The sequence below is a fragment of the Euleptes europaea genome, chromosome 2 (assembly GCF_029931775.1).
Source record: "Euleptes europaea isolate rEulEur1 chromosome 2, rEulEur1.hap1, whole genome shotgun sequence".
In the NCBI taxonomy this organism is placed as follows: Eukaryota; Metazoa; Chordata; class Lepidosauria; order Squamata; family Sphaerodactylidae; genus Euleptes; species Euleptes europaea.
In genome coordinates this window covers 7,824,848-7,849,343 of record NC_079313.1, presented here as the reverse complement: position 1 = coordinate 7,849,343, position 24,496 = coordinate 7,824,848, and the positions used below count along the sequence as shown (strand labels likewise).

The window sequence follows — 24,496 nt, the reverse complement described above, 5'->3', positions numbered from 1 at the left end:
CTTTTCCTAGCATATATAACACTGGCCGTGGCCAAATCTCTCTCCATCATATTTTCTTCTAAGAAATAACTGCTCAGGACCTATGGGTCATAGGAGCAAAGAAGGAAAGGAAGGAAAGGTATAATGCCATTGATTTAATGCTCCAAAGCAGCTCTTGTCTCCAGGGGAACTGATCTCTGTAGTCTGCAGATCAATTGTAATAGCCAGGGTTCCCCTGGAGGTTGGCAGCCCAAGAATGGGGCTAAGTAGTGCGAGGGTCTTCCATTATAGCTGGAGACCTGGCCTCCTTACTAACCCCCCCCCCCTTTCCCTTCCCTCGTCCTTATCTCCCCTTTGCTGAAATTTAGGGCTTTTCCGCATTCTCAGTGTCCTTGCTTGTAAGTTCCTGTTTCTTTTCTTTTTTGGGGGGGCGGGGGGAATTGTTCAGTTCCGCACTTGTTTAGGTCCCTCTTGTGGTCGATTCGATATTAAACGGGTTTATGTTCGGTGGGGAAACCGGCAGATTTAAACTGGACATTGGCCTGGTTGATATCGAATCGACCTCTAGAGGGAGCAAAACACATGCAGAACTGAACACCCTTCAACAAAGAAACAGGAATTTACAAGCAAGGAAATAGGGAATGTAGAAAAACCTTTAGACTTTAAGCTCCTTAGAGGAGAGGACCGACTCTTGGAGAGTTTCTTTTAGTGATGCTGATTGCCAAAGCGCCATTACATCGAGGGCAGGGATGCTGAGCTAGGGAAGCTCTCTTCCTGGCCCTGGTGCTCTCTAAGTAGGGAGATCTCCTGCTATTACAACTGATCTCCAGCCGATAGAACCATCTTGTGAGGTTGGTGAGGCTGAGAGAGTTTTGAGAGAGCTGTGACTGGCCCAAGGTCACCCAGCAGGACAGCCAGCATGGAGTAGCGGTTAGGAGCAACAGACCCTAATCTGGACAACCAGGTTTGATTTCCCGCTCCTCCACCTGAGTGGTGGACTCTAATCTGGAGAACCGGGTTCGATTCCCCACTCCTCCACATGAAGCCAGCTGGGTGACCTTGGGCTAGTCACAGTTCTCTCTGAACTCTTTCAGCCCCACCTATAGGGTTGCCAACCTCCAGGTACTATATATCAAAAGGCAGCACGAAGGTTCTGTATTAAGTATGCAACAAATTCATTATTTATTCCTAAATCATTAACATGTACACATATTATTCCTAAAACTAATCTATTCTATCTAAGCAAACACTCGTCACAAAAAGTGTATTTAACAAATAATTCTAAACAAAATATAGGACCCAAGTCCATTCAGGTATAGGTATACACAAAGTCTTCAAGTAATATCAACAAGTATGCGCCCTCTAGATCCTAGCTGCGTTTCGTGAAGTTCTTCTTCAGCTTGTTGATTGTAAATTGTAGATCGTAGTAGCTTCACCAAATGGATAAATTAATCAAATTATAATCAACAAGCTGAAGAAGAACGTCACAAAACGCAGCCAGGATCTAGAGGGCGCGGACTTGTTGATATTACTTGAAGACTTTGTGTATACCTATACCTGAATGGCCTTCGGTCCTATATTTTGTTTAGCATTATTTGTTAAATACACTTTTTGTGACGAGTGTTTGCTTATAGAATAGATTAGTTTTAGGAATAATATGTGTATATGTTAATGATTTAGGAATAAATAATGAATTTGTTGCATACTTAATATTGAGCCTTTGTGCTGCCTTTTGATATATAGCCTATTCACATTTGCAGCATAGGTTGTTTGCTTTTTTTTGCATTCTAACCTCCAGGTACTAGCTGGAGATCTCCTGCTATTACAACTGATCTCCAGCTGATGGAGATCAGTTCACCTGGAGAAAACGGCCACTTTGGCAATTGGACTCTATGGCATTGGAGTCCCTCCCCTCCCCAAACCCCGCCCTCCTCAGGCTCTGCCCCAAAAACCTCCCGCCGGTGGCGAAGAGGGACCTGACAACCCTATCTCTAAGCCTCAACAGGCTTCCCATGCTATGCATCCCCGGATCCCGCACATCCTCCAGCCCCTCGGAAGACAGGAGGAGCTTTCCCCATCGCCAGAAAATATTACCCGTCTATGTCCATCGTTTCCACGTAGCAAAGGCTGCTGGGTTCCGAACTGGAGAGTAAGAGGAGGTCAGCCTTGGAAAAAAACAAAGAAGAAATAGGAGAACTTCTATCAGAGACAGGGTTGCCAACTTTGGGTTGGGGGAATTCCTGGATATTTGGAGGTGGAGCCTGGGGAGGGCAGGGATAAGGTTGCCAGCTCCAGGTTGGAAAATACCTGGCGGTTTTTTTTGGGGGGGGTAGAGCCAGGTCTCTCTTCGCCACCAGGAGGGCGGGGTTTGGAAAGGGGAGGGACTTCAATGCCATAGATTCCAATGGCCAAAGCATCCATTTTCTCCAGGGAAACTGATTTCTTTCACCTGGAGATCAGTTGTAATATCAGGAGATCTCCAGCTAGGGTTGCTAGGTCCCTCTTCACCATCAGCAGGAGGTTTTTGGCGCGGGGTTTGAGGAGGGGAGGGACTTAGATGCTATAGAGTCCATTGTGGCCATTTTCTCCAGGTGAACTGATCTCTGTTGGCTGGAGGTCAGTTGTAATAGCAGGAGATCTCCAGCTAGTACCTGGTGGTTGGCAACCCTATCTCCAGCCACCACCTGGAGGTTGGCATTCCTAGGCCGGGAGGAACCTGAGCAGGGCATAATTCCATAGAGTTAGGGTTGCCAGCTCCAGGTTGGGAAATACCTGGAGATTTTTGGGATGGAGCCTGAAGAGGGCAAGATTTGGGGAGGGGAGGGACTTCAATGCCATAGATTCCAATTGCCAAAGCAGCTATTTTCTCCCGGGGAACTGATCTCTATCAGCTGGATAGCAGGAGATCTCCAGCTAGTACCTGGAGGTTGGCAACCCTAATTCTCGGGGAATCCCCCCAGAAGTACTAGCGTCTAGTCGAGACATCCATGAGGGCCCTTATTGTGTTGGAATGTGCATCCTACCCTTGAGAGGTATTGACACACATGGACCGAGCAAAACACTGGTGAGGAATGGGGCTCGCATACCGGCACAAAGCTGTCCTTGCGGAGGCAAACGATATCGCCGACACGTATGTCTTTCCATTGCTTCTTGGAAAAACTATGAAGAACATGACAAAACACAAGGTTGTATTCTCAAGGGGTAGAGGAGACCTGTTCTTCTGCCTCTGGAAAAAGGAGCTCTGGGGAAGAAGAAGAAGAAGAAGAAGAAGAAGAAGAAGAAGAAGAAGAAGAAGAAGAAGAAGAAGAAGAAGAAGAAGAAGAAGAAGAAGAAGAAGAAGAAGAAGAGGAGGAGGAGGAGGAGGAGGAGGAGGAGGAGGAGGAGGAGGAGGAGGAGGAGTTGGTTTTTATACCCTGCTTTTAGCGATGGCTCAGCGTTCAGCACATTGGCCTACCTTCTAGGGCTGTTGTTAAGAATGTGGAAATGTGGCATACAAAACATTAAAGCAAAAAAAGAAAGAAAATGAAGAAGAAGAAGAAGAAGAAGAAGAAGAAGAAGAAGAAGAAGAAGAAGAAGAAGAGACGGTTTTTATACCTTGATTTTCTCAACCTCTTTAAGGAGTCTCAAACTGGCTTACAATCGCCTTCCCTTCCTCTCCCCACAACAGACACCTTGTAAGGTAGGTGGGGCTGAGAGAGTTCAGAGAGAGCTGTGACTAGCCAAATGTCACCCAGCTGCCTGCATGTGGAGGAGTGGGGAATCAAACCCGGTTCTCCAGATTAGAGTCCTCCGCTCTTAACCACTACACCATGCTGGCTCTCAATGACGGCAACTGACAATAGCTTTGGAGCGCACACAGCACAGAATTAACTTGTGGAACTCACTGCTGCGATGGAAGGATGGGCTGGATGCGTCTTCTATGGTTTTCCCTGAGCCCACCCCAAACCATCCTGTCCCTGCTACCCACAACAAAAGGGATACCCACAGCAAAAGGGATGCTTCGTTTGGTATTGCTCATGCCTCAGACAGTATACTAAATCTGTCGCTGATCTCCTTTTGATAGATGCAACTGGCAAAGTGTCAGCAACGAGAGCAGAGAGATGGCTATAGGTACTGAATATACAGGATGTGAGCCATTGCTCACTTTATGGGAGCGATAGGAATGGTTTCTTGCCATTATTAGTAATGCGCAGGAGATTCAGGGCAGATAACAGGAAGTCCTGATTCAAGACTGACGACAGGAAGTCTTGCTTCACACAACAGCAAATTAATACATGGAACTCATAGCCTCAGGATGTAGCGCTAGATGATCTTGAACAGGGATTAGAAAAATGCATGGAGGAGGAGAAGTCCATCAGCAGCTATTGGCCATGGTGGCTAAGTAGTAGGGTTGCCAGATCCCTCTTTGCCACCGGTGGGAGGTTTTTGGGGAGGAGCCTGAGGAGGGTGGGGTTTGGGGAGGGGAGGGACTTCAATGCCATAGAGTCCTATGGCCAAAGCAGCCATTTTCTCCAGGTGAACTGATCTCTGTCGGCTGGAGATCAGCTGTAATAGCGGGAGATCTCCAGCTACTACCTGGAAGTTGGCAACCCTACTAGGTAGAGCCTCCATATTCAAAGATGATGTACCTCCAAATACTGACAGTGGGAGGTTAGGCCCCCTGTGCACTGCTTGTGGGGTTTCCAGGGTCATCTGGTCATCCATTGCGGGAAACACTGAAGGGTTCTTCATCTGTTCTTCTGTGTCCTCTGCCTATGCTCAGAGGCACTCTGCCTTTTGCAAAGATTTCTTGAAAAATAAACATGGCCCTGAGAGACCCACTGTGCTCGGAGGAGCTGCCTGATCGGCAGCTTCTTCAGAGCTGCGTTTGTAAAAAGAAAGACGGGATCCCAGCCAATCCAGGATCCCATCGTGAATGAAATGACAGCATGTCAACAGCCGGCCAATCGGATTTGGCTGCAGGAATGATGTCATGAAGCCAATTCAGAACAAGGCCACCTGCCTTACTCTGAATGGGTATTGGGAAGGAGGGTTTCATAGGAACACTTTTCCAGGGGTGGGGGATATATTTTCTGAAATCTTTCACTGTGTTTTGGCTCAGCTCTTCCTCACCTTTCCCCAGTCAAAATCTCGCAGGGGCGGCTGTTGATTTCCCCATCGCTCCGGTGCCGTGCCTGAGAAGCAAAAGAGAAGAATGGATTAAACCGTTCTGCAAAACGGGTACATCTGGGCACACGCTGGTCTTACTTCCAAAATAAAATAAGTGGCGGTCTTTGTCCTAAATGCCAACCTCGGCTTCCCCCAGCAATTGCATTCCATTTATTTACTAGCTCCTTTGACCAATGGTCTTGAGCTTAACCATAACAATAATACATAATACATAAAATAAAACAACAACAAATAATCAATTTACAATACCCAACATATACTTAAAGTTAAAACACAATAGAAATGTAATACTAAACATAGCATCACTGATACCATAACAATCGATGTATTCCCCCTGAACCAGCCTCATTGAACTGGGACCCCAGCAATTCCCAAAGCGTGTCAGAAGTAAACAGATTTGGGCTCCAATACCAAAGCGCTGGGCCACCAAAGAGGCTACCCGCAGCATCACTGAATGAGTCTCTGTTCTAACCGTGAATGCCTCCATCCTCCGCTGGGAGTGAATAATTATCCAGGAAAGACTGGATTGTTGGATCGTTCCCAATGCCCAAAAAAATAAATAATCAACATTGGCTTCATCTGAACTGAGCGTATTGATTTTCAACTGTGCTTTTTAACTGTGTATAGTTTGAAATTTATTGCCAGACCCTTTTGATGTTTGTGTCCTTATAGCTTACAGGTGTGTAAACAGTATAAATAAATAAAATATTTTTGTACCATTTTCAGTGTCCTAAGGCTAAAGGGATGGATTGTCATCAGTTATATGGCCAATAAATTAGCATTCCACCTATTTTATACAGGTTGAGAGTATCCCTTATCTGAACTGCTTGGGCCAAGAAGTGGTCTGTATTTTGGAGCTTTTCGTGTTTTGCATATACATAATGAGATATCTTGGGGACGGCACCCAAGCCTAAACACGAAATTAATTCATGTTTTATATATGTTTTATGTATACTTTATACAGATAGCCTGAGTATAATCCAGCAACTGCACTATGAGGGGAGGGTAAAACGCTTAGGGTTGTTTAGCTTGGAAAGAAGGTGGTTAAGGGGAGACATGAAAGAGGTCTATAAAATTATGCATGGTATGGAGAGAGTGGACAGGGAGAAGCCTTTCTTCCCTCTCTCATAATACTAGAGCACGGGGTCATCTGCTGAAGCTGGAGGCTGAGAGATTCAAAACAGAGAAAAGGAAGAATTTCTTCACACAAGGCATAGTTAAACTGTGGAACTCCCTGCCCCAGGATGTGGTGATGGCTGCCAACTTGGAAGGCTTGAAGAGGGGAGTGGACATGTTCATGATGAAGAGGGCTATTCATGGTTACTAGTAAAAATGGATACTAGTCATGATGCATACCTATTCTCTACAGCCATGTTGGCGAACCTATGGCACGCGTGCCATAAGCGGCACTCGGAGCCCTCTCTGTGGGCACGCATGGAGCTGTCGCGTCTGCCCCCTCCTCCGCCCCTCCTCGCGGCCTCGACGCAAGTGTCCGCCGCGCCGCAGCCAACTTTGTCGTGGGGCGGGGGCGGAGGCAGGGGCGAGGCGGCAGGCGTAGTGGTGCGGCCGGCCAGGTAGCTGCTGGCCCGGGCCGGCCGCGACGGCAGCTTCCTGGTGCGCAAGAGCGTGGCCGGCGCCTTCGCCCTCTGCCTGCTGTGAGTGGCCCTGGCCCCTTGGAGGCCGGGGGAAGAGGGATTTCTCTCCCCCCCCGGTAGGCTGCGCTGTGAGTTGGGAATCGCTCCCCCCTTTCCCTCCCCTCCCCTCGGAGCCCCCCTGTCGGGAGCTGCTACAGAGCGCGCTTCTCCGCTTGGCACCAGTCCCGCTCTGCAAGCCGCGTCGCGAAGGGGAGAGCAGCGGCGGCAGCAGCCGTCTTCTCCCCCAGGCCAATGGATACCGTATGCAGGAGGAGCTTATTTCCACCTCCTCGCCCCCCGGCGCCGGCTTGGAAGGGTGCTTGGCTTGGTTATGTTTTTTTGCAAAGCGCGTCTAGCCCAGGGTTTGCATTTGGGTTGCTGTTTGGGCACTTGGTCTGTAAAAGGTTCGCCATCACTGCTCTACAGTATCAGAGGAGCAGGCCCATAATATTGGGTGCTGTGGAACACAAGCAGGATAAATGCTGCTGCAGCCGTCTTGCTTGTGGGCTTCCTAGAGGCACCTGGTTGGCCGCTGTGTGAACAGACTGCTGGACTTGATGGGCCTGGGTCTGATCCAGCAGGGCCTTTCTTATGTCCTTATGTAATTTTAAACAATATTTCAAATAATTTTGTGTACATCGAACCATCAATGGCACTGCTGAGGGCCTGTGAGTAATGCCTGCATGCCAGCTCAATAGGTCTGGTTTTTGGATCAATCTGGATATCGGATGTCCAGATAAGGGATACTCCTGTGCAAGGTTTCTGGGCGGGGTACCAAGACCTGTTTGTCAAGAGACAGCCAGCTCCCACCAGAAATTACAAGCCCACAATGAAAGCCGTACTCACAATGTCATCGATCAAGTCCCGGATGCCTCGAATGCTGAGGAGGATGGTGATAGGAAACAGGAGGGCGAACCAAGGCAGAGTGGAAATCTCTGGGATGGTCTACAAAGAACAGTGAGGCAATGGTTAAAGATAAATAGGAGCAGCCGGTGTGAAATGGTGACCCAAAAAAGCGAATGCGATCTTGTGGTGCATCAACAGAGGCATCACATCCAAATCGCAAGATGTTCTAGTTCCGCTGTTCACTGCATCGGTCAGGCCAGACCTGGAGTATTGTGCGCAGTTCTGGAGGCCTCACTTCCAAAAGGATGTGGACAGAACAGAGCAGGTGCAGAGGAGGGCAACGAGGATGATCAGGGGCCTGGAGACCAAGCCCTGCGAGGAAAGGCTGAGGGAGTTGGGAATGTTTAGTCTGGAGAAAAGGAGGCTGGTTCTCCAGGTCAGAGTCCGCTGCTCCAAACCACCGCTCTTAACTACTACACCACGCTGGCTCCCACACCACACTTTTCCAGAATTGGAAAAGGTGGCCGTTATTAAGTCTTCGTGAAATATTTTGTTCCCCTCCCCCAGCTATATTTAGCCCCAAATCAATATGGGCGTAGAGCTAGCCTGCACACCGAACGTTTCTGAGCTTCGGGCAGATGACAGAGCCGGAGTCCCAAATCTGTTAGGAGCAGGATAACTGCTTGGCATCAGCTCCCCAAACCCACCCAAAGGCGACCCCCCCCAAACCGCTGGCTACTAGTCGGTTCTCACCTGCAACAAAATGATGTGCAAAAAATAGAGATTCGCCACCCGGTGAAACTGCTCGAACAGGTTGAGAGGGAGGAAAGTAAGCACGTTGTACTTGGCGGTCTTGATTGCGTTGCCCTGGTGGGAAAATTAGCAGAATGGAGCACACCGTAGCAGAACTCTGCGTCGAGAAATACTGCCCTCAAAATTAGTTAGGCCAATGTTGCTTTTTTTAAAAATTGAATTTTATGGGGTACAGAAAAAAAAGGGAATGGGGGGGGGGGGAGGAGGGAGAGTGTTAGATTTCTGTGTCCAAGTTTAGTCAGTACAATAAAAACATATCTTAAAAATTAGTTTAAGTGCACCCCTTACAGTAAAATATATAATATTTAGTTTTTCTACTCATTTCATAGGAGGCCCATGGTAGGGCTGTTGATTCGGTTCGGCCCGAACTGAAAATCAGCCGAATTTCCCCTGATTCAGTGGTTTTTAGTTCGGGAGGAACCGAACTCAAAACTGGCGGGCAACCGGGGGGGCCGAATTCAGCAGTTCGGGAGTTTGCGAATAAATCCGGCAAATTCGGGGCCGTCAGTAAGCAGCATAACCGTCAGTAAGCAGCATTCTCCTCCCCCGGCCAATCGGTGGCCAAGCTGGGTCTTCTTCTGGCCAATCAGTCAGGATTGAGTACTGGAGGAATCAGCTGATGTGCGGCCCGGCCAGGGAGAGAGAGAGAGAGAGAGCAAAATCCTCGTGTGTGTGTGTGTGTGGGTGCTTGTGCACATTTGCTCCTTTCTGTGGCTGCAGGGGGCGTATTTTTTGGGGTACAGACACAAAACTTTCAGTGGAGCTTCAGATGAAGCTTCTTAAGATACCCCCCAAGTTTTGTAAACATTGGGTCAGGGGGTCCCGAGATATGGGCTCCCCCCTTTTTCTTTCCTTGGCTGCAGGGGGCGCATTTTTTGGGGTACAGACCCCAAACTTTCAGTGGAGCTTCAGATGAAGCTTCTTAAGATACCCCCCAAGTTTTGTAAACATTGGGTCAGGGGGTCTCGAGATATGGGCTCTCCCCTTTTCCCTCCCCCCTTTTCCATTTATGTGGCTGCAGGGGGCGCTTTTTTGGGGATATAGCCCCCAAACTTTCAGCATAGCTTCAGATAATTATTCTTAAGATACCACCCAAGTTTTGTAAAGATGGGTTCAGTGGTGGCAGAAATATCGCCTCCCCCCTTTTCTCTTTCTGTGGCTGCAGGGGGCGCATTTTTGGGGGTGCAGATCCCAAACTTTGAGCGGAGTTTCAGACCAGTGTTCTTAAGAGACCACCCAAGTTTTGTGAACATTGGGTCAGGGAGTCCCGAGATATGGGCTTTCCCCTTTCCCCTTTCCCCTATTGGGATGAATGGATCAGCCGATCCTGTGTGCATCTTCTCCAGAGCAAAACGTCCCGTGCCTAATTGGAATCATCTTGGATTACAAGTCCTCCCCAGCCCCTCCTGATGGAACAGAAGACAGCTACAGTAAGACCCCTTTGGGGGCTTTAATCTATAATTTTTCTCCTGTGTGTGTGTGTGGGGGGGGGAAAGCAGAGTCTGTGTGTGTGTGGGGAGGGAGCAGTTTCTGTGGGTGGGGGGGAAGCCAAAAGGGGGCTTTCGTCGGTTCTGCCTGGGGTGTGTGTTCCCCCTCGAGTCTCTCGCTCCCTGGTTTGAGGGGGGAGGTTTCAGTTGTGTGTCTTCGGGTTTTCCCTGTTGCAAAGGTGTTGTTTTACAAGGTTGTGTTGCTTTGCAAACTGTTGTCGGGGCTGGGAACTTTGTGCGTGGGCGGCAAGCTCTGCTGAGAGATGCACATTAAGGATGGGGGGACCCCTTTCAGGGCCCATATCTCAGCCCCCCCTGACCCAATCTTTACAAAACTTGGGGAGTCTTTCAATAAACGTCCTTTGGAGCTCTGCTGAAAGTTTGGGACCTCTAACCCCAAAAATGCCCCCCCAGAGCCGCAGAAAGGCGCAATTGTGTTTTTAATGGCTTTATTCGGCCAAATTTTTTTTCCGAACTTTGAATTCCCGCCAAATTGAACAGATCCGAAGTGGGGGAGTTCGGACTTCGGCATATCCCGAACCTAAACGGGCCGAATTCGGCCGAATCCGAACTATATCGAATTTTTTTAAATTCAACAGCCCTAGCCCGTGGCACAGAGTGGTAAGCTGCAGCACTGCAGTCCAAGCTCTGCTCACGACCTGAGTTCGATCCCGACGGAAGTTGGTTTCAGGTAGCCGGCTCAAGGTCAACTCGGCTTTCCATCCTTCCGAAGTCGGTAAAATGAGGACCCAGCTTTCTGGGGGTAGAGGGAAGACGACTGGGGAAGGCACTGGCAAACCACCCCTTAAACAGAGTCTGCCTAGTAAACGTTGGGATGTGATGTCATCCCGTGGGTCAGGAATGACCCGGTGCTTGCACAGGGGACCTTTACCTTACCTTAATCATTTCATAAGCACATAATAATAATAACATCTCTAATAATAATATAGGCCTCCTCTGTTAAAGGCTAATACTAAATGTATCGATTACATATTTTATGTTTCATGTTAACATACTAAATACAGTTAATATAACATAACATGACGAAGCATAATTATCATAAAGTTGTTGCCATTTATGCCTGAAGTCATTGAATGGTTTTTTTTTAACCAAACAGGTTAATTTTAACATTGAGGCTACCGGTATGTCAAACAATTTGTAAATCCACTCGTTCTTTGATGGGTTGCTTTTGGTTTTGATAGGCATGGACCCTCGCACCTTTCTGCAAGCATGCCTACTGGACGCTCAGAAATGCTCAGTGGGCTTTTGGCAAGCATTCGGAAAAGGACAGCACATCGCGCAGTCGAGGGTTGCCAACCTCCAGGTGGTGGAAAGAACAAAACAGTGCTATGACCAAACGACATCCAAAATACAATCCTATACTGTGCAAAATAGGAGCCCCGTGGCACAGAGTGATAAGCTGCAGTACTGCAGTCAAAAGCTCTGCTCATGACCTGAGTTCGATCCCGATGGAAGTCGGTTTCAGGTAGCCGGCTCAAGGTCGACTTGGCCTTCCATCCTTCTGTCGGGAAAATGAGGCCCCAGTTTGCTGGGGGTAAAGGGAAGATGACAGGGGAAGGCACTGGCAAACCACGCCGTAAACAAAGTCTGCCTGGTAAATGTCGGGATGTGACGTCACCACAAGGGTCAGGAATGACCCAGTGCTTGCACAGGGGACCTTTACCTTTTTACTATGCAAAATATTTCACAAGCTGTCCGTAAAAAAGCGACTGAAGAAAGAGCAATGAAATGGGACTTTACCGGAAGCCCTTCTCGCTTATTTAATTTGTTTACGGACAGCTGGGTGCTTGTGAAATATTTACACTGTATTGTGATTCTGGCATACTGGTTGTAATAGACCTTTCATTTCCTTAATAGGACTGTATGTGAGTTTTCACTATTCTGTATTGGTCTTATTTATGTTTTGGTAGATCTGATAAGTATATTTTTGTATGTCGTTAAGCGCTTAATTAATTAAGCGCTTAACGGCTTCTATGAGTGAGAGATTGTAAGATGTTATAGGGGCTCACACCTGATGCACTTTTATATGTGTTATATTATGTATGTATATCTGGTATGTTTTTATGCTGGTCTTGGACAGTATTAAACTCTCTTCTTTCTTTGTATGTCTGCTTTCATTATTGTGGTTGAATGTTAGATAAAGATTTTTGCATAGTACAGGATTGTATTTTGGATATCATTTGGTCATAGGGCTGTTTTGTTCTTTCCAACCTCCAGGTGGTGGCTGGAGATCTCCTGCTATTACAACTGATCTCCAGCCGATAGAAATCAGTTCCCCTGGAGAAAACGGCCGCTTTGGCAAATGGACTCTATGGCAGGGGTGTTGAACTCAATTGTTACAAGGGCCAGAAAGGACATAAATGTCGCTTGGTCGGGCCAGGCCATGCCTCGCCAGCCCAGATCGAGAGGGGTGGGGTGGCTGCCTTGGCTGGATCGCTGGCCAGATAAAAGCTCTCAAGGGGTCGGATTTGGCCCCCAGGCCTTACATTTGACACCCCCCGCTCTATGGCATTGAAGTCCCTCCCCTCTCCAAACCCCGCCCTCCTCATACTCCACCCCCAAAATTTCCAGGTATTTCCCAACCTGGAGCTGGCAACCCTAGCGCAGTCGCAGCTCCAAAGTTATGCAAATAACTTCCCACTGGGGGTTCTTTAGGCTCAGGGAAAAGGCTGAGGGGGGGAGGAGCAGCAGCCCGCTCCTTGACCCATGCCACCCATCATCAGCAAAATCAGCTTCTGAGGCTTATAAAGCAGTGTTCTTGGCATTGACGTTTGATTCTGATCGAAGTGGTAAACCTGAAGACATCTTGTAAACAAATGTATAGTTTAGCCCTCTGTCAGATTTCGAACTTGGGTTTCCAAGGCTCTAACCACTACACAACACTACTCTCTAATCATCCTAATGATTCAAGGCGGAGTAGACAAGAAACTTCACATATATTTAATATTAGTAAATTATGATTAGCTGGAACATTATACATGTTCGTGCTATATTTTAATGTTAGAGAAACTTCGGGGTGCACCATAAGCTAAAGCGAATATTGAGAAACGTTATAAATTACTGACTAAACTTGGACACAGGAACCTAATTTCTTTCCCCATTTTTCCTTTCCCCATGTCATTTTCAATTCTGAACCCTAAAAGTCTAATTAAAAAAAAATTAAAGAAACTTGACATACATTCTACAACTAGCAAATTCTTAGATTTCTAAATTAAAAAAAAAAACTACTCATGATTATATATTGCTTCCAAAATTGGATTTTGAGGCAATGCAATATTCTTGAGAGAATAAATCCCCCCCCCAATAAGACTCCACAAATTCTTCCTTACCGCATATTTTTTCTTTTTCAGACAGTAGGCGTACCTCTTCTGAAATTGCTCGTGGTATGCCCGGTCGTTCGCTCTCACGATCCAAGAGAAATCTGGAAAGGCAGAAGACCTTCACTGAGGGCAGGTCTCAAACTCTCAAGGCATTATCTTTGCCGGGAAGGGTCATCCTTCCCAAAGCTATCTAACTAACAAGCACATGGTTTTCCTGAAAAGAATTATGCACAGCTAATCCAGGTCCTTCCATACTTCTGAGGTCGGGAAAATGAGTACCCAGCTTGCTGGGGGTAAAGGGAAGACGACTGGGGAAGGCACTGGCAAACCACCCCATAAACACAGTCTGCCTAGTAAACGTCTGGGTATGACGTCACCCCGTGGGTCAGGAATGACCTGGTGCTTGCACGGGGGACTACCTTTACCTTTATGGAGGTACTGGCACCCTCGCATGGAAACTTGGGAATTGTATGCCTTGCGATATGATGTCACGGCACTTAACACCACCTATGGCTTCCTGGGAATTGTAGGTCTTTCCGTTAAGGTTGCCAGCTATGGGCCGGGAAACACTTGGAGATTTTGGGGGTGGAGGCTGAGGAGGGAGGGGAGGGACTTCAATGGGATAAAACAACATAGGGTCCACCTTCCAAAGCAGCCATTTTCTCCAGGTGAACTGATCTCTGTCACCTGGAGGTCAGTTGTAATAGCCACCACCTGGCTTCTCCCATATAGTGGTAAGTTCAGTAAAATGAGTACCTGCCTTGCTGGAGGTTAAAGTGTAGACAACTGGGGAAGACAATGACAAACTACCCCGTAAAACTTAGGGCGAGAACACATGGTTGCTTTAGCCTCCTTTATTCCCTGTTTCAGCCAGGACTTAGCCAGGATCGAACGCACATGCTGAATCCTGGCTGAAACAGGGAATAAAGGAGGCTAAAGCGACCGTGCGTTTTCGCCCTTAGTCTGCCTAGTAAACATCAGGATGTGACGCCACCCCATGGGTCAGGAATGACCCGGTGCTTGCGCAGGGGACCTTTACCTTTTAATCTAGGTGGGGCATGGAAATCTCATGTAATTACAACTGATCTCCAGGCTTACGTAGGTCAGCCCTCCTGGTCAAAATAACTGGTTTGGAGGACTCAGAAAGCACAAGCGACCATTACACAGGCAAGAATCAACTCGCAGACTACTATGTAGCATTAAGAAAGTAACAAGGCTGAAGAAGCCATTATTGGTGAAAGCTTCTGTTACCCGGAAGACGTTTCCATTTGACATTAAGTGCCAGCTTGGTCCTCGTTTGAATCTCCCGCAGCACACGGCCAGCGGATTAAAGAGTCTGATTCCTGACACGGACCCCATAAAAAATCTACAGGAATCTTTTCCACTTTCTGGACAAGCTCTTACAAAGTATCATAACAAGAAAGTCTTAAAGACCCAGAGGGAAACATTAGACACAGATTTTTTGTATATAATGTTCTTTGACTTTGTTCTTTGATACCTGTTGTATTATGTTCTCTCGTTTGACTATCGCTCACTTGTAGATATTGCTTGCACTACTTTTTGTCTCCTTTTGAATATATGTGTAGAACTGAGCCTAGTGTCGATTATTTTTGCATAGCCAATTAGCATCGCACTGTGAATTGTTTTGCAGTACCTGGAGGTTGGCAACCCTGTCTGGCTCACATCCTGTCCACCCGGTCACTTGAGCAGGGAGTCAGGGAGGAGTACAGTGACGCAACCTGCCAAAAACAGGTCAACGAACGGTTGAACCAAATAAATGACTCCCTGTGCAGTTTGGCGCAACTGACTTATCTGGCCACTGTGTTGATTTTCCCCGCTGTTCAACGGGAAAACTTCTTGAGGAATTTATTAAATGATAATTAGCTGTTACTGATTTAGTAGAAAAGAGCAAGAGTCCAGTAGCACCTTAAAGACTAACAAAAATATTTTCTGGCAGGGTATGAGCTTTTGTGAGCCACAGCTCACTTCTTCAGATTCTAGCTGTATCTGAAAAAGTGAGCTGTGGCTCACGAAAGCTCATACCCTGCCAGAAAACATTTCTGTTAGTCTTTAAGGTGCTACTGGACTCTTGCTCTTTTCTACTACTGGTACTGATTTGTTTGTTTGTTTTTTAACAGACCTACCGTGGCACAGCGGGCAGAAAATGTAAGCAAAATGCACGTTTTGGATTAGCCCCAGCCAGTTAAATCAGTCCAAAAAAATCACATAAATCAGTCATGAATAAACAGGGCTGCCAACCTTCAGGTGAGCTTGGAGATCTTCCAGGATTGGAACTGATCTCCAGACTACAGAGATCAGTTCCCCTGGGGGAAATGGTGGCTTTGGAGGATAGGGTCATGAAGCTGCCTTCTACTGAATCTGTCCCTGGGTCCATCAAAGTCAGTATTGTCTACTCAGACCGGCAGCAGCTCCCCAGGGTCTCAGGCAGAGGCCTTTCACATCACCTACTTGCCTCGTCCCTTTAACTGGAGATGCCGGGGATTGAACCTAGGACCTTGTGCATGCCAAGCAGATGCTCTACTACTGAGCCACAACCCCACCCCAAGTCTATGGCATTTTCACTGCTGAGATCTCTCCCCAGGCTCCACCCCCAAATCTCCAGGAATTTCCCAACCCAGAGTTGGTCTGGCCACACCTGGAGTACTGTATGCAGTTCTGGAGGCCTCATTTCCAAAAGGATGTGGACAGAATGGAGCGGGTGAAGAGGAGACTGACGAGGGTGATCAGGGGCCTGGAGACCAAGCCCTACGAGGAAAGGCTGGGGGACTTGGGAATGTTCAGTCTGGAGAAGAGGAGGTTGAGGGGGGACACGATTGCTCTCTTTAAGTATTGGGAGGCTGTCACTTAGAGGAGGGCAGGGAGATGTTCCTGTTGGCAGCAGAGGATAGGACTTGCAATAGTGGGTTTAAATTGAGGGCAGAAAGACACTGACTGGATATTAAGCAGAGGCTGGACAAGCACTTGTAAGGGATGCTCTAGGCTGATTCTGCATTCAGCAGGGGGTTGGACTAGATGGCCTCTATGGCCCCTTCCAACTCTGTGATTCTATTCTATTGTATTCTATCCCTAAAACACTGGGCTTTGAAAAAATTGTACCACTTGCTGTTCGACTAAGTAGTTCTTAGTGTTGTGAATGGCTACCGATCTGTATGGAACTGGAGTGCTTTGGCGCACGCTCCATTTTGCAAACACCGAATGCTAACCTGTTTGGCAGCAGGCATTTGAGTCAATCAGCATGAACCAAACAAACCCGGCAATTGGCCCACTTCCAATCGAACATGGCAAACTTGACGTTTGATGTGAAATTTGCCACCACCCTCCTTGTCATGTGGTCAGAATGTGTTCCTGATGTCTCAGAGCATTGGCCTATGGATCATTATATTTAGTCACTGAGGTTCTGCTTCAGTTTTTAATCATAGAATCATGGAGTTGGAAGGGACCACCAGGGTCATCTAGTCCAACCCCCTGCACAATGAAGGAAATTCACAAGTACCTCCCCGCTACACCCCCAGTGACCCCTACTCCATGCCCAGAAGATGACAAAAAAAAAAAAACCCTCCTGGATCCCTGGCCAATCTGGCCTGGAGGAAAATTGCTTCCTGACCCCAAAGTGGCGATCGGCATTACCCTGGCCATGCAAGAAAGGGCCACGATAGCCAATCACTGATGCAACCCTTCCTGCCCTCCCTCTCATGGTATCTGCCTAAGTTCACAGAATCAGCATTGCTGACAGATGGCCATCTAGCCTCTGCTTAAAAGCCTCCTGGGAAGGAGAGCTCACCACCTCCCAAGGAAGCCTATCCCACTGAGGAACCGCTCTGTCAGGAAGTTCTTCCTAATATTTAGCCGGAAATAGGGTTTCCAACCTCCCGGTACTGGAAATCTCAGGCACTAATGGCAAGACCGCAAAACAATGTTGCTACTGCAAATAGTATAATTAGCACAAGCACAGCACATCAATGACTTATTACAAATGATGCCGAAACATGATCGAACATGTGTAGAATTCTTCTGAAGTAGCATCAAAAATCCAATGATATAAAGTTCTTCAACTTTGTGTGGTGAAAGCCAAGCACAGCACATCAATAACTTATTACAAATTATGCCGAAACATGATCAAACATGTATAGAATTCTTCTGAAGTAGCATCAAAAGTCCAATGATATAAAGTTCTTCAGTGTTGTGTGGTGAAAGCCAAAATAGGTCTCCGGTAAGTATCCTATTTCGCAACCGCTTTTTCGTCATTGGCAGTCCACAAATACATATTCTCTTCAGAACTTTTGTTCTGTAAAAATGTGTTAGTGCTCATCAGTGTCAAAGAAAACTTACAAGGAATTGAAGCGCACCATCACCAAGACATTGGAGGCATTTATAACATGGTTAAATTCTTGTCACAGCAATATAAAATTTACTAGTACGTCTGAATATAATGCCATTAATTTTTTGGATATTTCTATTTACAGGACACATACTCATCAATTAGCGGTAAAGCCCTTTAAGAAACAAACAGATAAGGGGGCGCTACTGCACTTCCAATTCCATCACCCCAAACATTTAATCTAGAATTTACAGTATGGTCAATTCATTCAGTTAAAAAGAAACGCCACCAATAATGAAGATTATAAAAATGAAGCTGACTCTTTGCATCACACTCTTACCACACGTGGTTATCCAACTAATGTTATCCAACAAGCCAGAATAAAAGCAGACAATACTCAGAGAAATGATTTATTGAAGGATAAAAACAAAGACACATTTGGAAGGGGTATAACAGCTGCGCTGCAATACTCGCCTCTAACAGGGCATATACAAAAAGCAATTAAAAAACATTGGCATTTGGTCAGTGGGATTCCAGGTTGTCAACAACCACCCCTGTTCAGATTAAAGCGTACTTGGTCCTTTAAGGACCGGCTAATTCATTCCGACATAACGAAACCTACTACAACCGGTCACTACAACCTGCTGGACACTTCCGGTGTGGTGAATGTGTCGCTTGTGCGCAGGCGCTACCTGTAAAAAAGTTTGTGGACACCCGCACAGGCTTCAAATTCACTTTAAAATATTTTTCCAACTGTAACAGTAAGAATGTGGTGTACATTATTAGATGCTTGTGTGGATTATTGTACACGGGTAAAACGAAATGGCAAATTAAACTCAGGATCGGTGAACACCGATTGCATGTGCGCAATAAAAACTTAGAGATGCTGCTTACCACACATTACCTCCAGGCTAAACATGCAGACCATGAAATGCAGTTTTTCATGGTCTGGCAATACCAGGGTAAACCACACCTTCACCAAGACATTGACAGGTTATTCTTTCAGCAAGAATGCAGATTTATATTTTTATTCGACACATTAGCGCCAAATTAGCGCTAAGTTTTCTTTGACACTGTTTTGTGTTCTTGCCATTAGTGCCTGAGATTTCCAATAACCAAACTTGGGGCACTCGTTCTTGTTTTGATTGCCAAACCTCCGGGTACTAGCTGGAGATCTCCTGCTATTACAATTAATCTCCAGCCGACAGAGATCAGTTCACCCGGAGAAAATGGCAGCTTTGGCAATTGGACTGTATGGCATTGGGGTCCCTCCCCTCCCCAAACCATGCCCTCCTCAGGCTCCTCCCCAAAAACCTCCCGCCGGTGGCAAAGAGGGACCTGGCAACCATAGCCGGAGACTCTTGTAAGTGGGCTAAAAAACCTGGCGTTTCCTGCGGTTTCTCCTCCAAACCAGTACTTCCTTCATTTTATTTATCAAACACACGTGGATCCCGCCTTTCCCCCCAATTAGAACCCTAAAGGCGGCAAACAGTTAAAAAGACATTTAAAAACACGTAAAAGTAACACATGGATCAAAAGCAGCAATTGAAATAAGCATTCCGCCAGTCCTGCAGAATTACATGCCCCCAATCATCCTTATTTCCTGCCTCTCTCACATACCTTGCTGTTCTTTGGTTGCTTTTAGGTAGCTGCTGGGAGATTCCTTGTCTGCCATTCTGAGATCTAGAAAGGCAACAAACCAAACAACCGTCATTTACCCGCTTCCAATGTGTCATTCCACATCACCCTAGCAAGAGACAGGGGACGCTTCCAAAATTCTCCCTCGCCAAACTACTCTCTAGGTTTTAGAGTTCTAAATTACCAGCTCTTGCTTTCAGTTATACAAAACGGATCCTTCAGGGTGTTTTTTTTTTTAAAAAAAAAAAATCTGAATTTTGTACAGAGTACCATGCACACCTGTTTTGCCACAGTTCCCAGTTCCCCTCGGCATCTTTCCCACATGTTCCCAATTGCAGCTTGCGAAAACATTGCACGAAAGCATTGTTGGTGTGATCCAAGAATCATAGAATCATAGAGTCGGAAGGGACCACTAGGGTCATCTAGTCCAACCCCCTGCACAATGCAGGAATTTCACAACCACCTCCCCCACACACACCCAGTGACCCCTACATGGTTGTACGACCACAATTTTATTTCACAGGATCCTTCCCCCCCCCATGACAGTATTCACTGCCAGAACGTAGAGGAGGAGGGGAAGATGCAAACCCATGACAACCCCTGAATCGGTCCCTAAAATCTAGAACTGGCAACCCCACTTACAAGCCGCTAAGGAGGTGTCCCTCGCATCATGGGCTTTTTCCAAACAGACCAAGCCTAGGGCCAAGGGGTGAGCCGCACTCAGAGATTCCCTGACGGCGTTAGCATACCTGTGGGGCATCCAGCCATTCGATGCTCTTCTGAGCACTGGATTCCTTTTCGTGATGCCCGTCGGTTTTGCGCAAATGGACTGAGGGCTTAACAAGCCTGACGACTCAGGCACACACGCAAATCACAAGCCAGCAGCATATTTCTGGCCGTTCCTGACTGTTGGCAGTTACTCAACGCCTCCTTCCTGGTATTACACCATGGCAAGGGGCAGCAAATCTTCTCTGCCGATTTCTTATGAAATTGCTCTTTCCCTTCCTTGTGCAGTGGGAAGTTGTTCTGGTTTTTTTTGCTTTTTTAAACAAACTTCACCAAAAGACAAGGGGTTGCCAGCCTCCAGGTGGGATCAATCCAAAATAACAAGGCACCTCTGTGCTTATACCAATTGGTTAGAAAAAACTGCAGCGGAGTCTTCAAATACAAAAGTAGCAAAGTCTAATTGGTGCTTACACATATATGACATTACAAAAACATAGTGAAAGACATAAACAAGAACTCTTGGAAATATATACAACTTAAGTTTTAATGCCGTCTCTATGCAACATAGCAATCAGATCTTCTAGGTATATATTCCTCTTCAATAAGTCCAATAATAGGTACAAAAGTCCCAAATATGTTGTTGTATTAGCAACAACAACATATGTTATATTTAATATAGGATTGGGGCTGAAGAAAAGACATTGATACGGCCGTAAAAACCCCATCGCTTCCCAAAAAGTGGTTCTTTTGGGACTTTTGTACCTATTATTGGACTTATTGAAGAAAAAAGGAATATATACCTAGAAGATCTGATTGCTATGTTGCATAGAGACTGCACTAAAACTTAAGCTGTATATATTGTATATATTTCCAAGAGTTCTTGTTTATGTCTTTCACTATGTTTTTGTAATGTCATATATGTGTAAGCACCAGTTAGACTTTGCTACTTTTGTATTTGAAGACTCCGCTGCAGTTTTTTCTAGCCTCCAGGTGGGGCCTGGAGATCTCCTGGAATTGGAACGGATTTCCAGACTTAGAAAGATCGATTCCCCTGGAGAAAAGGACGGCTTTGGTGGGTGGGCCGTATGGTGTTGCGCCTTGCTGAGGTCTCTCCCCTCCCCAAACCTTGCCCTCCCCAGTCTTCACCCCCAAATTGCCAGGAATTTCTCAAGCCAGAGTTGGCAGCCCTAATGGGGCTGATTTGTTCTTCTTTATCCATGCAGTGCAGAATTATCTTGTGGAACTCACTGCCACTGGGGGCAGTGAAGGCCACTGGTTAGGGCTGCCATCCTCCAGGTGGGGCCTAAAGGTCTCCCAGAATTAGGGTTGCCAACCTCCAGGTATTAGCTGGAGATCTCCTTCTATTACAACTGATCTCCAGCCAATAGAGATCAGTTCACCTGGAGAAAATGGTTGCTTTGGCCATTGGACTCTATGGCATTGAAGTCCCTCCCCTCCTCAAATCCCGCCGTCCTCAGGCTCCACCCCAAAAACCTCCCGCCGGTGGCAAAGAGGGACCTGGCAACCCTACCCAGAATTATAACTCATCTTCAGACCACAGAGATCAGTTCACCTAGATAAAATGTATGCTTTGGAGGGTGGAGTCTATGGTGTTATATCCTGCTGAGGTCCCTCTCCACCCCAAAACCCAGCCCTTCCCAAACGCCACCCCACAACTCTCCAGGAAACTGCCAGCCCAGAGCCTGCAACCCTAGGTTAAAAGGGAAATGGCTGAAAGGGGAAGAGGGACTTTTAATGCATTTGGTATATTTTAATTGTGAATTTCTAAGCTGCCTGGAGCCACGGAAGGAAATGTGGGATATAAATAATATTTTAATCAAATAGACATTTAAAAGAGGATTAAACAAATTTACGGAGGAGGAAAAGGGTCCTCGACATCAATTAGCCAGGACTGTGAAACAGAAGTTCCTGTTCTGAAGCAATCTACCTCTGCATAGATTAATCCTAGATGGGAAAAGAGAAGGGCTTCTGTCCTTGAAGAGCGTGTCTGTAAACGCGGGTGGTATCCGTGCACAGTCACACAGGAGTGGAAGGATTAAATTTACTGTTCCTTTCCTGCGTGGCCCGAGTTCAGATCCTGCCTGCTTGAACTAAATTTTTAAAAGAACGTCCAGACGATCCAGTCGCAGACTCTCGCTAAGCTCATCTCTTTTGATACCGGTTTCAGACCAAGGGCTCCCTTGGATAAGTTAAAAAATACGCGACTGTGTGCTGCACGTAAAACTTCTACGGAAGAAATAACTCATTTGTGGCAGGCTGAAGAAAGCTTGAAACGTGGGTGAATCGAGGCCATGTCCCTTGCCAGCTGCAGCCCGGGAGATCATGTATCTTAGGCTGCAGCCGCTTTGAAGATCTTCCCCGGACTTTATCTGCACCGTCGGGTCGCTTTGATTGATTGCTGCTATTTGCAGCACAACAGAAAATACTCCAGAAACCCTTTGGGACATTTATATGATTTGATGTAAAGTTGAGACATTATCAACTATATTGCTTGGTTCTTTGTAATTTTCATGAACAATTATTTAGGTTAGACTAGGGTTGTTGTGTGTGCATGCAGAACACTTTGGTTGAAAATTAGATAAAAATTGAGATAAAGCGTATGAGGATTGCATTTCATTTATGTGTTTTCTAAGAGAGCCTTGCGCGCTGTTCATGCTTTAAGTCTTAGCTATTTCAATGTAGCTACTTGTGGTCTTTAACCTCCAGGTGGTGGCAGGAGCTCTCCTGCTATTACAACTGATCTCCAGCCAATAGAGATCAGTTCCCCTGGAGAAAATGGCTGCTTTAGCCATTGGACTCTATGACCTTGAATTCCCTCCCCAAACCTCCTCAGGCTCCACCCCAAAAATCTTCCACCGGTGGTGAAGAGGGACCTGGCAACTCTATCTCTCAGCCTGACCCTACCGCACAGGGTTGTTGTGAGGATAAAACAGAAGCAGACGAACTCACTATGCCACCTTGAGCTTCTTCGAGGCCAATGGATTAAAAACGGGTAGAGAAAGGAAGGGGAGATAAAAGCTGAGGGAACACTGGCATAACTTTGCTGAGCTATCACTCATCAACCAGGCAATTAAGCTGAACAAAATATTCTGGCTTAGGCAGGCTGGCGCTAGACTCGATCTTGGGTAACATGCAGCCTCCAGGAAGGAGGGGATATCGGGCACGGCCTGACTCAGCTGCCAGCCTAGGGCATCGACAGGGTTGCCAACTTGCCAACCTCCAGGTAGGGCCTGGAGTTCTCCTGCCAGAAGGTCTATAAAATTATCCATGGTATGGAGAGAGAGGACAGGGAGAAGCTTTTCTCCCTCTCTCATAATACCAGAACGCAGGGGGTCATCTGCCGAAGCTGGAGGGCGAGCGATTCAAAACAGATCGAAGGAAGTCTTTCTTCAAACAACACATAGTTAAACTGTGGAACTCCCTGCCCCAGGATGTGGTGATGGCTGCCCACTTGGAAGGCTTTAAGAAGGAAGTGGACATGTTCATGGAGGAGAGGGGTATTCATGGCTATGAGTCAAAATGGATACTAGTCATGATGCATACCTATTCTCTCCCAGATCAGAGGAGCATGCTGAATAAATTAGGTGCTTTGGGACACAGGCAGGATAAATGCTGCTGCTGTCGTCTTGTTTGTGGGCTTCCTGGAGGCACCTGGTTGGCCACTGTGTGAACAGACTGCTGGACTTGATGGGCCTGGGTCTCATCCAGCATGGCCTTTCTTATGTTCCTGGAATTACAAGTGATCCCCTGACTACAGAGACCAGTCCCTCTGGAGGAGACGGCAGCTTCAGAGAGTCGACTCTATGGAATCACATCCCTGCTGAGATCCCTCCCCAAGCTCCACCTCCAGATCTCCAGGAATCTCCCACACCAGAATTGGCAACCCTGGGCGCTGATGCCATCGCCAGGGGTGCAAAACATCCCACAAAGGAAGCAGCAGCTCTAGAATCCTACTTCAAACCCTGCAGGGTGAGCCCAAGAGTGTTTGCCTCTCTGCACTGCGGCGAGAACAGGCAGGCCTTTTGGGTGGGCGGGGAGTCAACGCGTGCCCCAGGAGGTAGTCCTACAAAACAACAATCCTACAGGCAAAAGTGCAAGCCAGGAAACTTCTAAGAGTAGGGAGTTGAGAAAGAGCTAAGAGCTGGGGGGAGAAACGTCAGCCTGGGAGGAGGAGGAGGAGAAGGAGGAGGAGGAGGAGAAGAAGAACGCTCTGTAGGCCTAGCCTTTTGCTAACAGTGGACATTCAGACCCCAAATCCAGAACATCTGGGGACTTTGAGCTCCTTGCTGAACCAAGACTTCAAAGATATTTTTTTTCAAGACACAATCAATATATATTAAAATGCCAGCTGAGTATCAAGCACAACTTTAATCTGCCCCCCAGAAAATAAGACTTTGATTTAAAATCATGAGGGGGGGAGGAGGAGAAGGAGAAGAAGAAGGAGAAGAAGGAGGAGAAGGAGGAGGAGGAGGAGAAGAAGGAGGAGAAGGAGGAGGAGGAGAA

General features: G+C 46.8%; 1 protein-coding gene across 1 annotated transcript in view; it reads right to left on the bottom strand.

Moving 5' to 3' along the window:
- The window catches only part of ATP8B3 (ATPase phospholipid transporting 8B3), a 76,047-nt gene that overhangs the window by 30,181 nt on the left and 21,370 nt on the right, over positions 1-24,496 (bottom strand). The window contains exons 4-9 of the mRNA XM_056867703.1: positions 13,279-13,387; positions 8,382-8,495; positions 7,629-7,727; positions 5,092-5,153; positions 3,066-3,138; positions 2,074-2,144 (exon numbers count right to left, since the gene is read on the bottom strand). Of these exons, the coding sequence (XP_056723681.1) occupies positions 2,074-2,144; positions 3,066-3,138; positions 5,092-5,153; positions 7,629-7,727; positions 8,382-8,495; positions 13,279-13,387 (528 nt within the window). The remainder of the gene's footprint in view (positions 1-2,073; positions 2,145-3,065; positions 3,139-5,091; positions 5,154-7,628; positions 7,728-8,381; positions 8,496-13,278; positions 13,388-24,496) is intronic.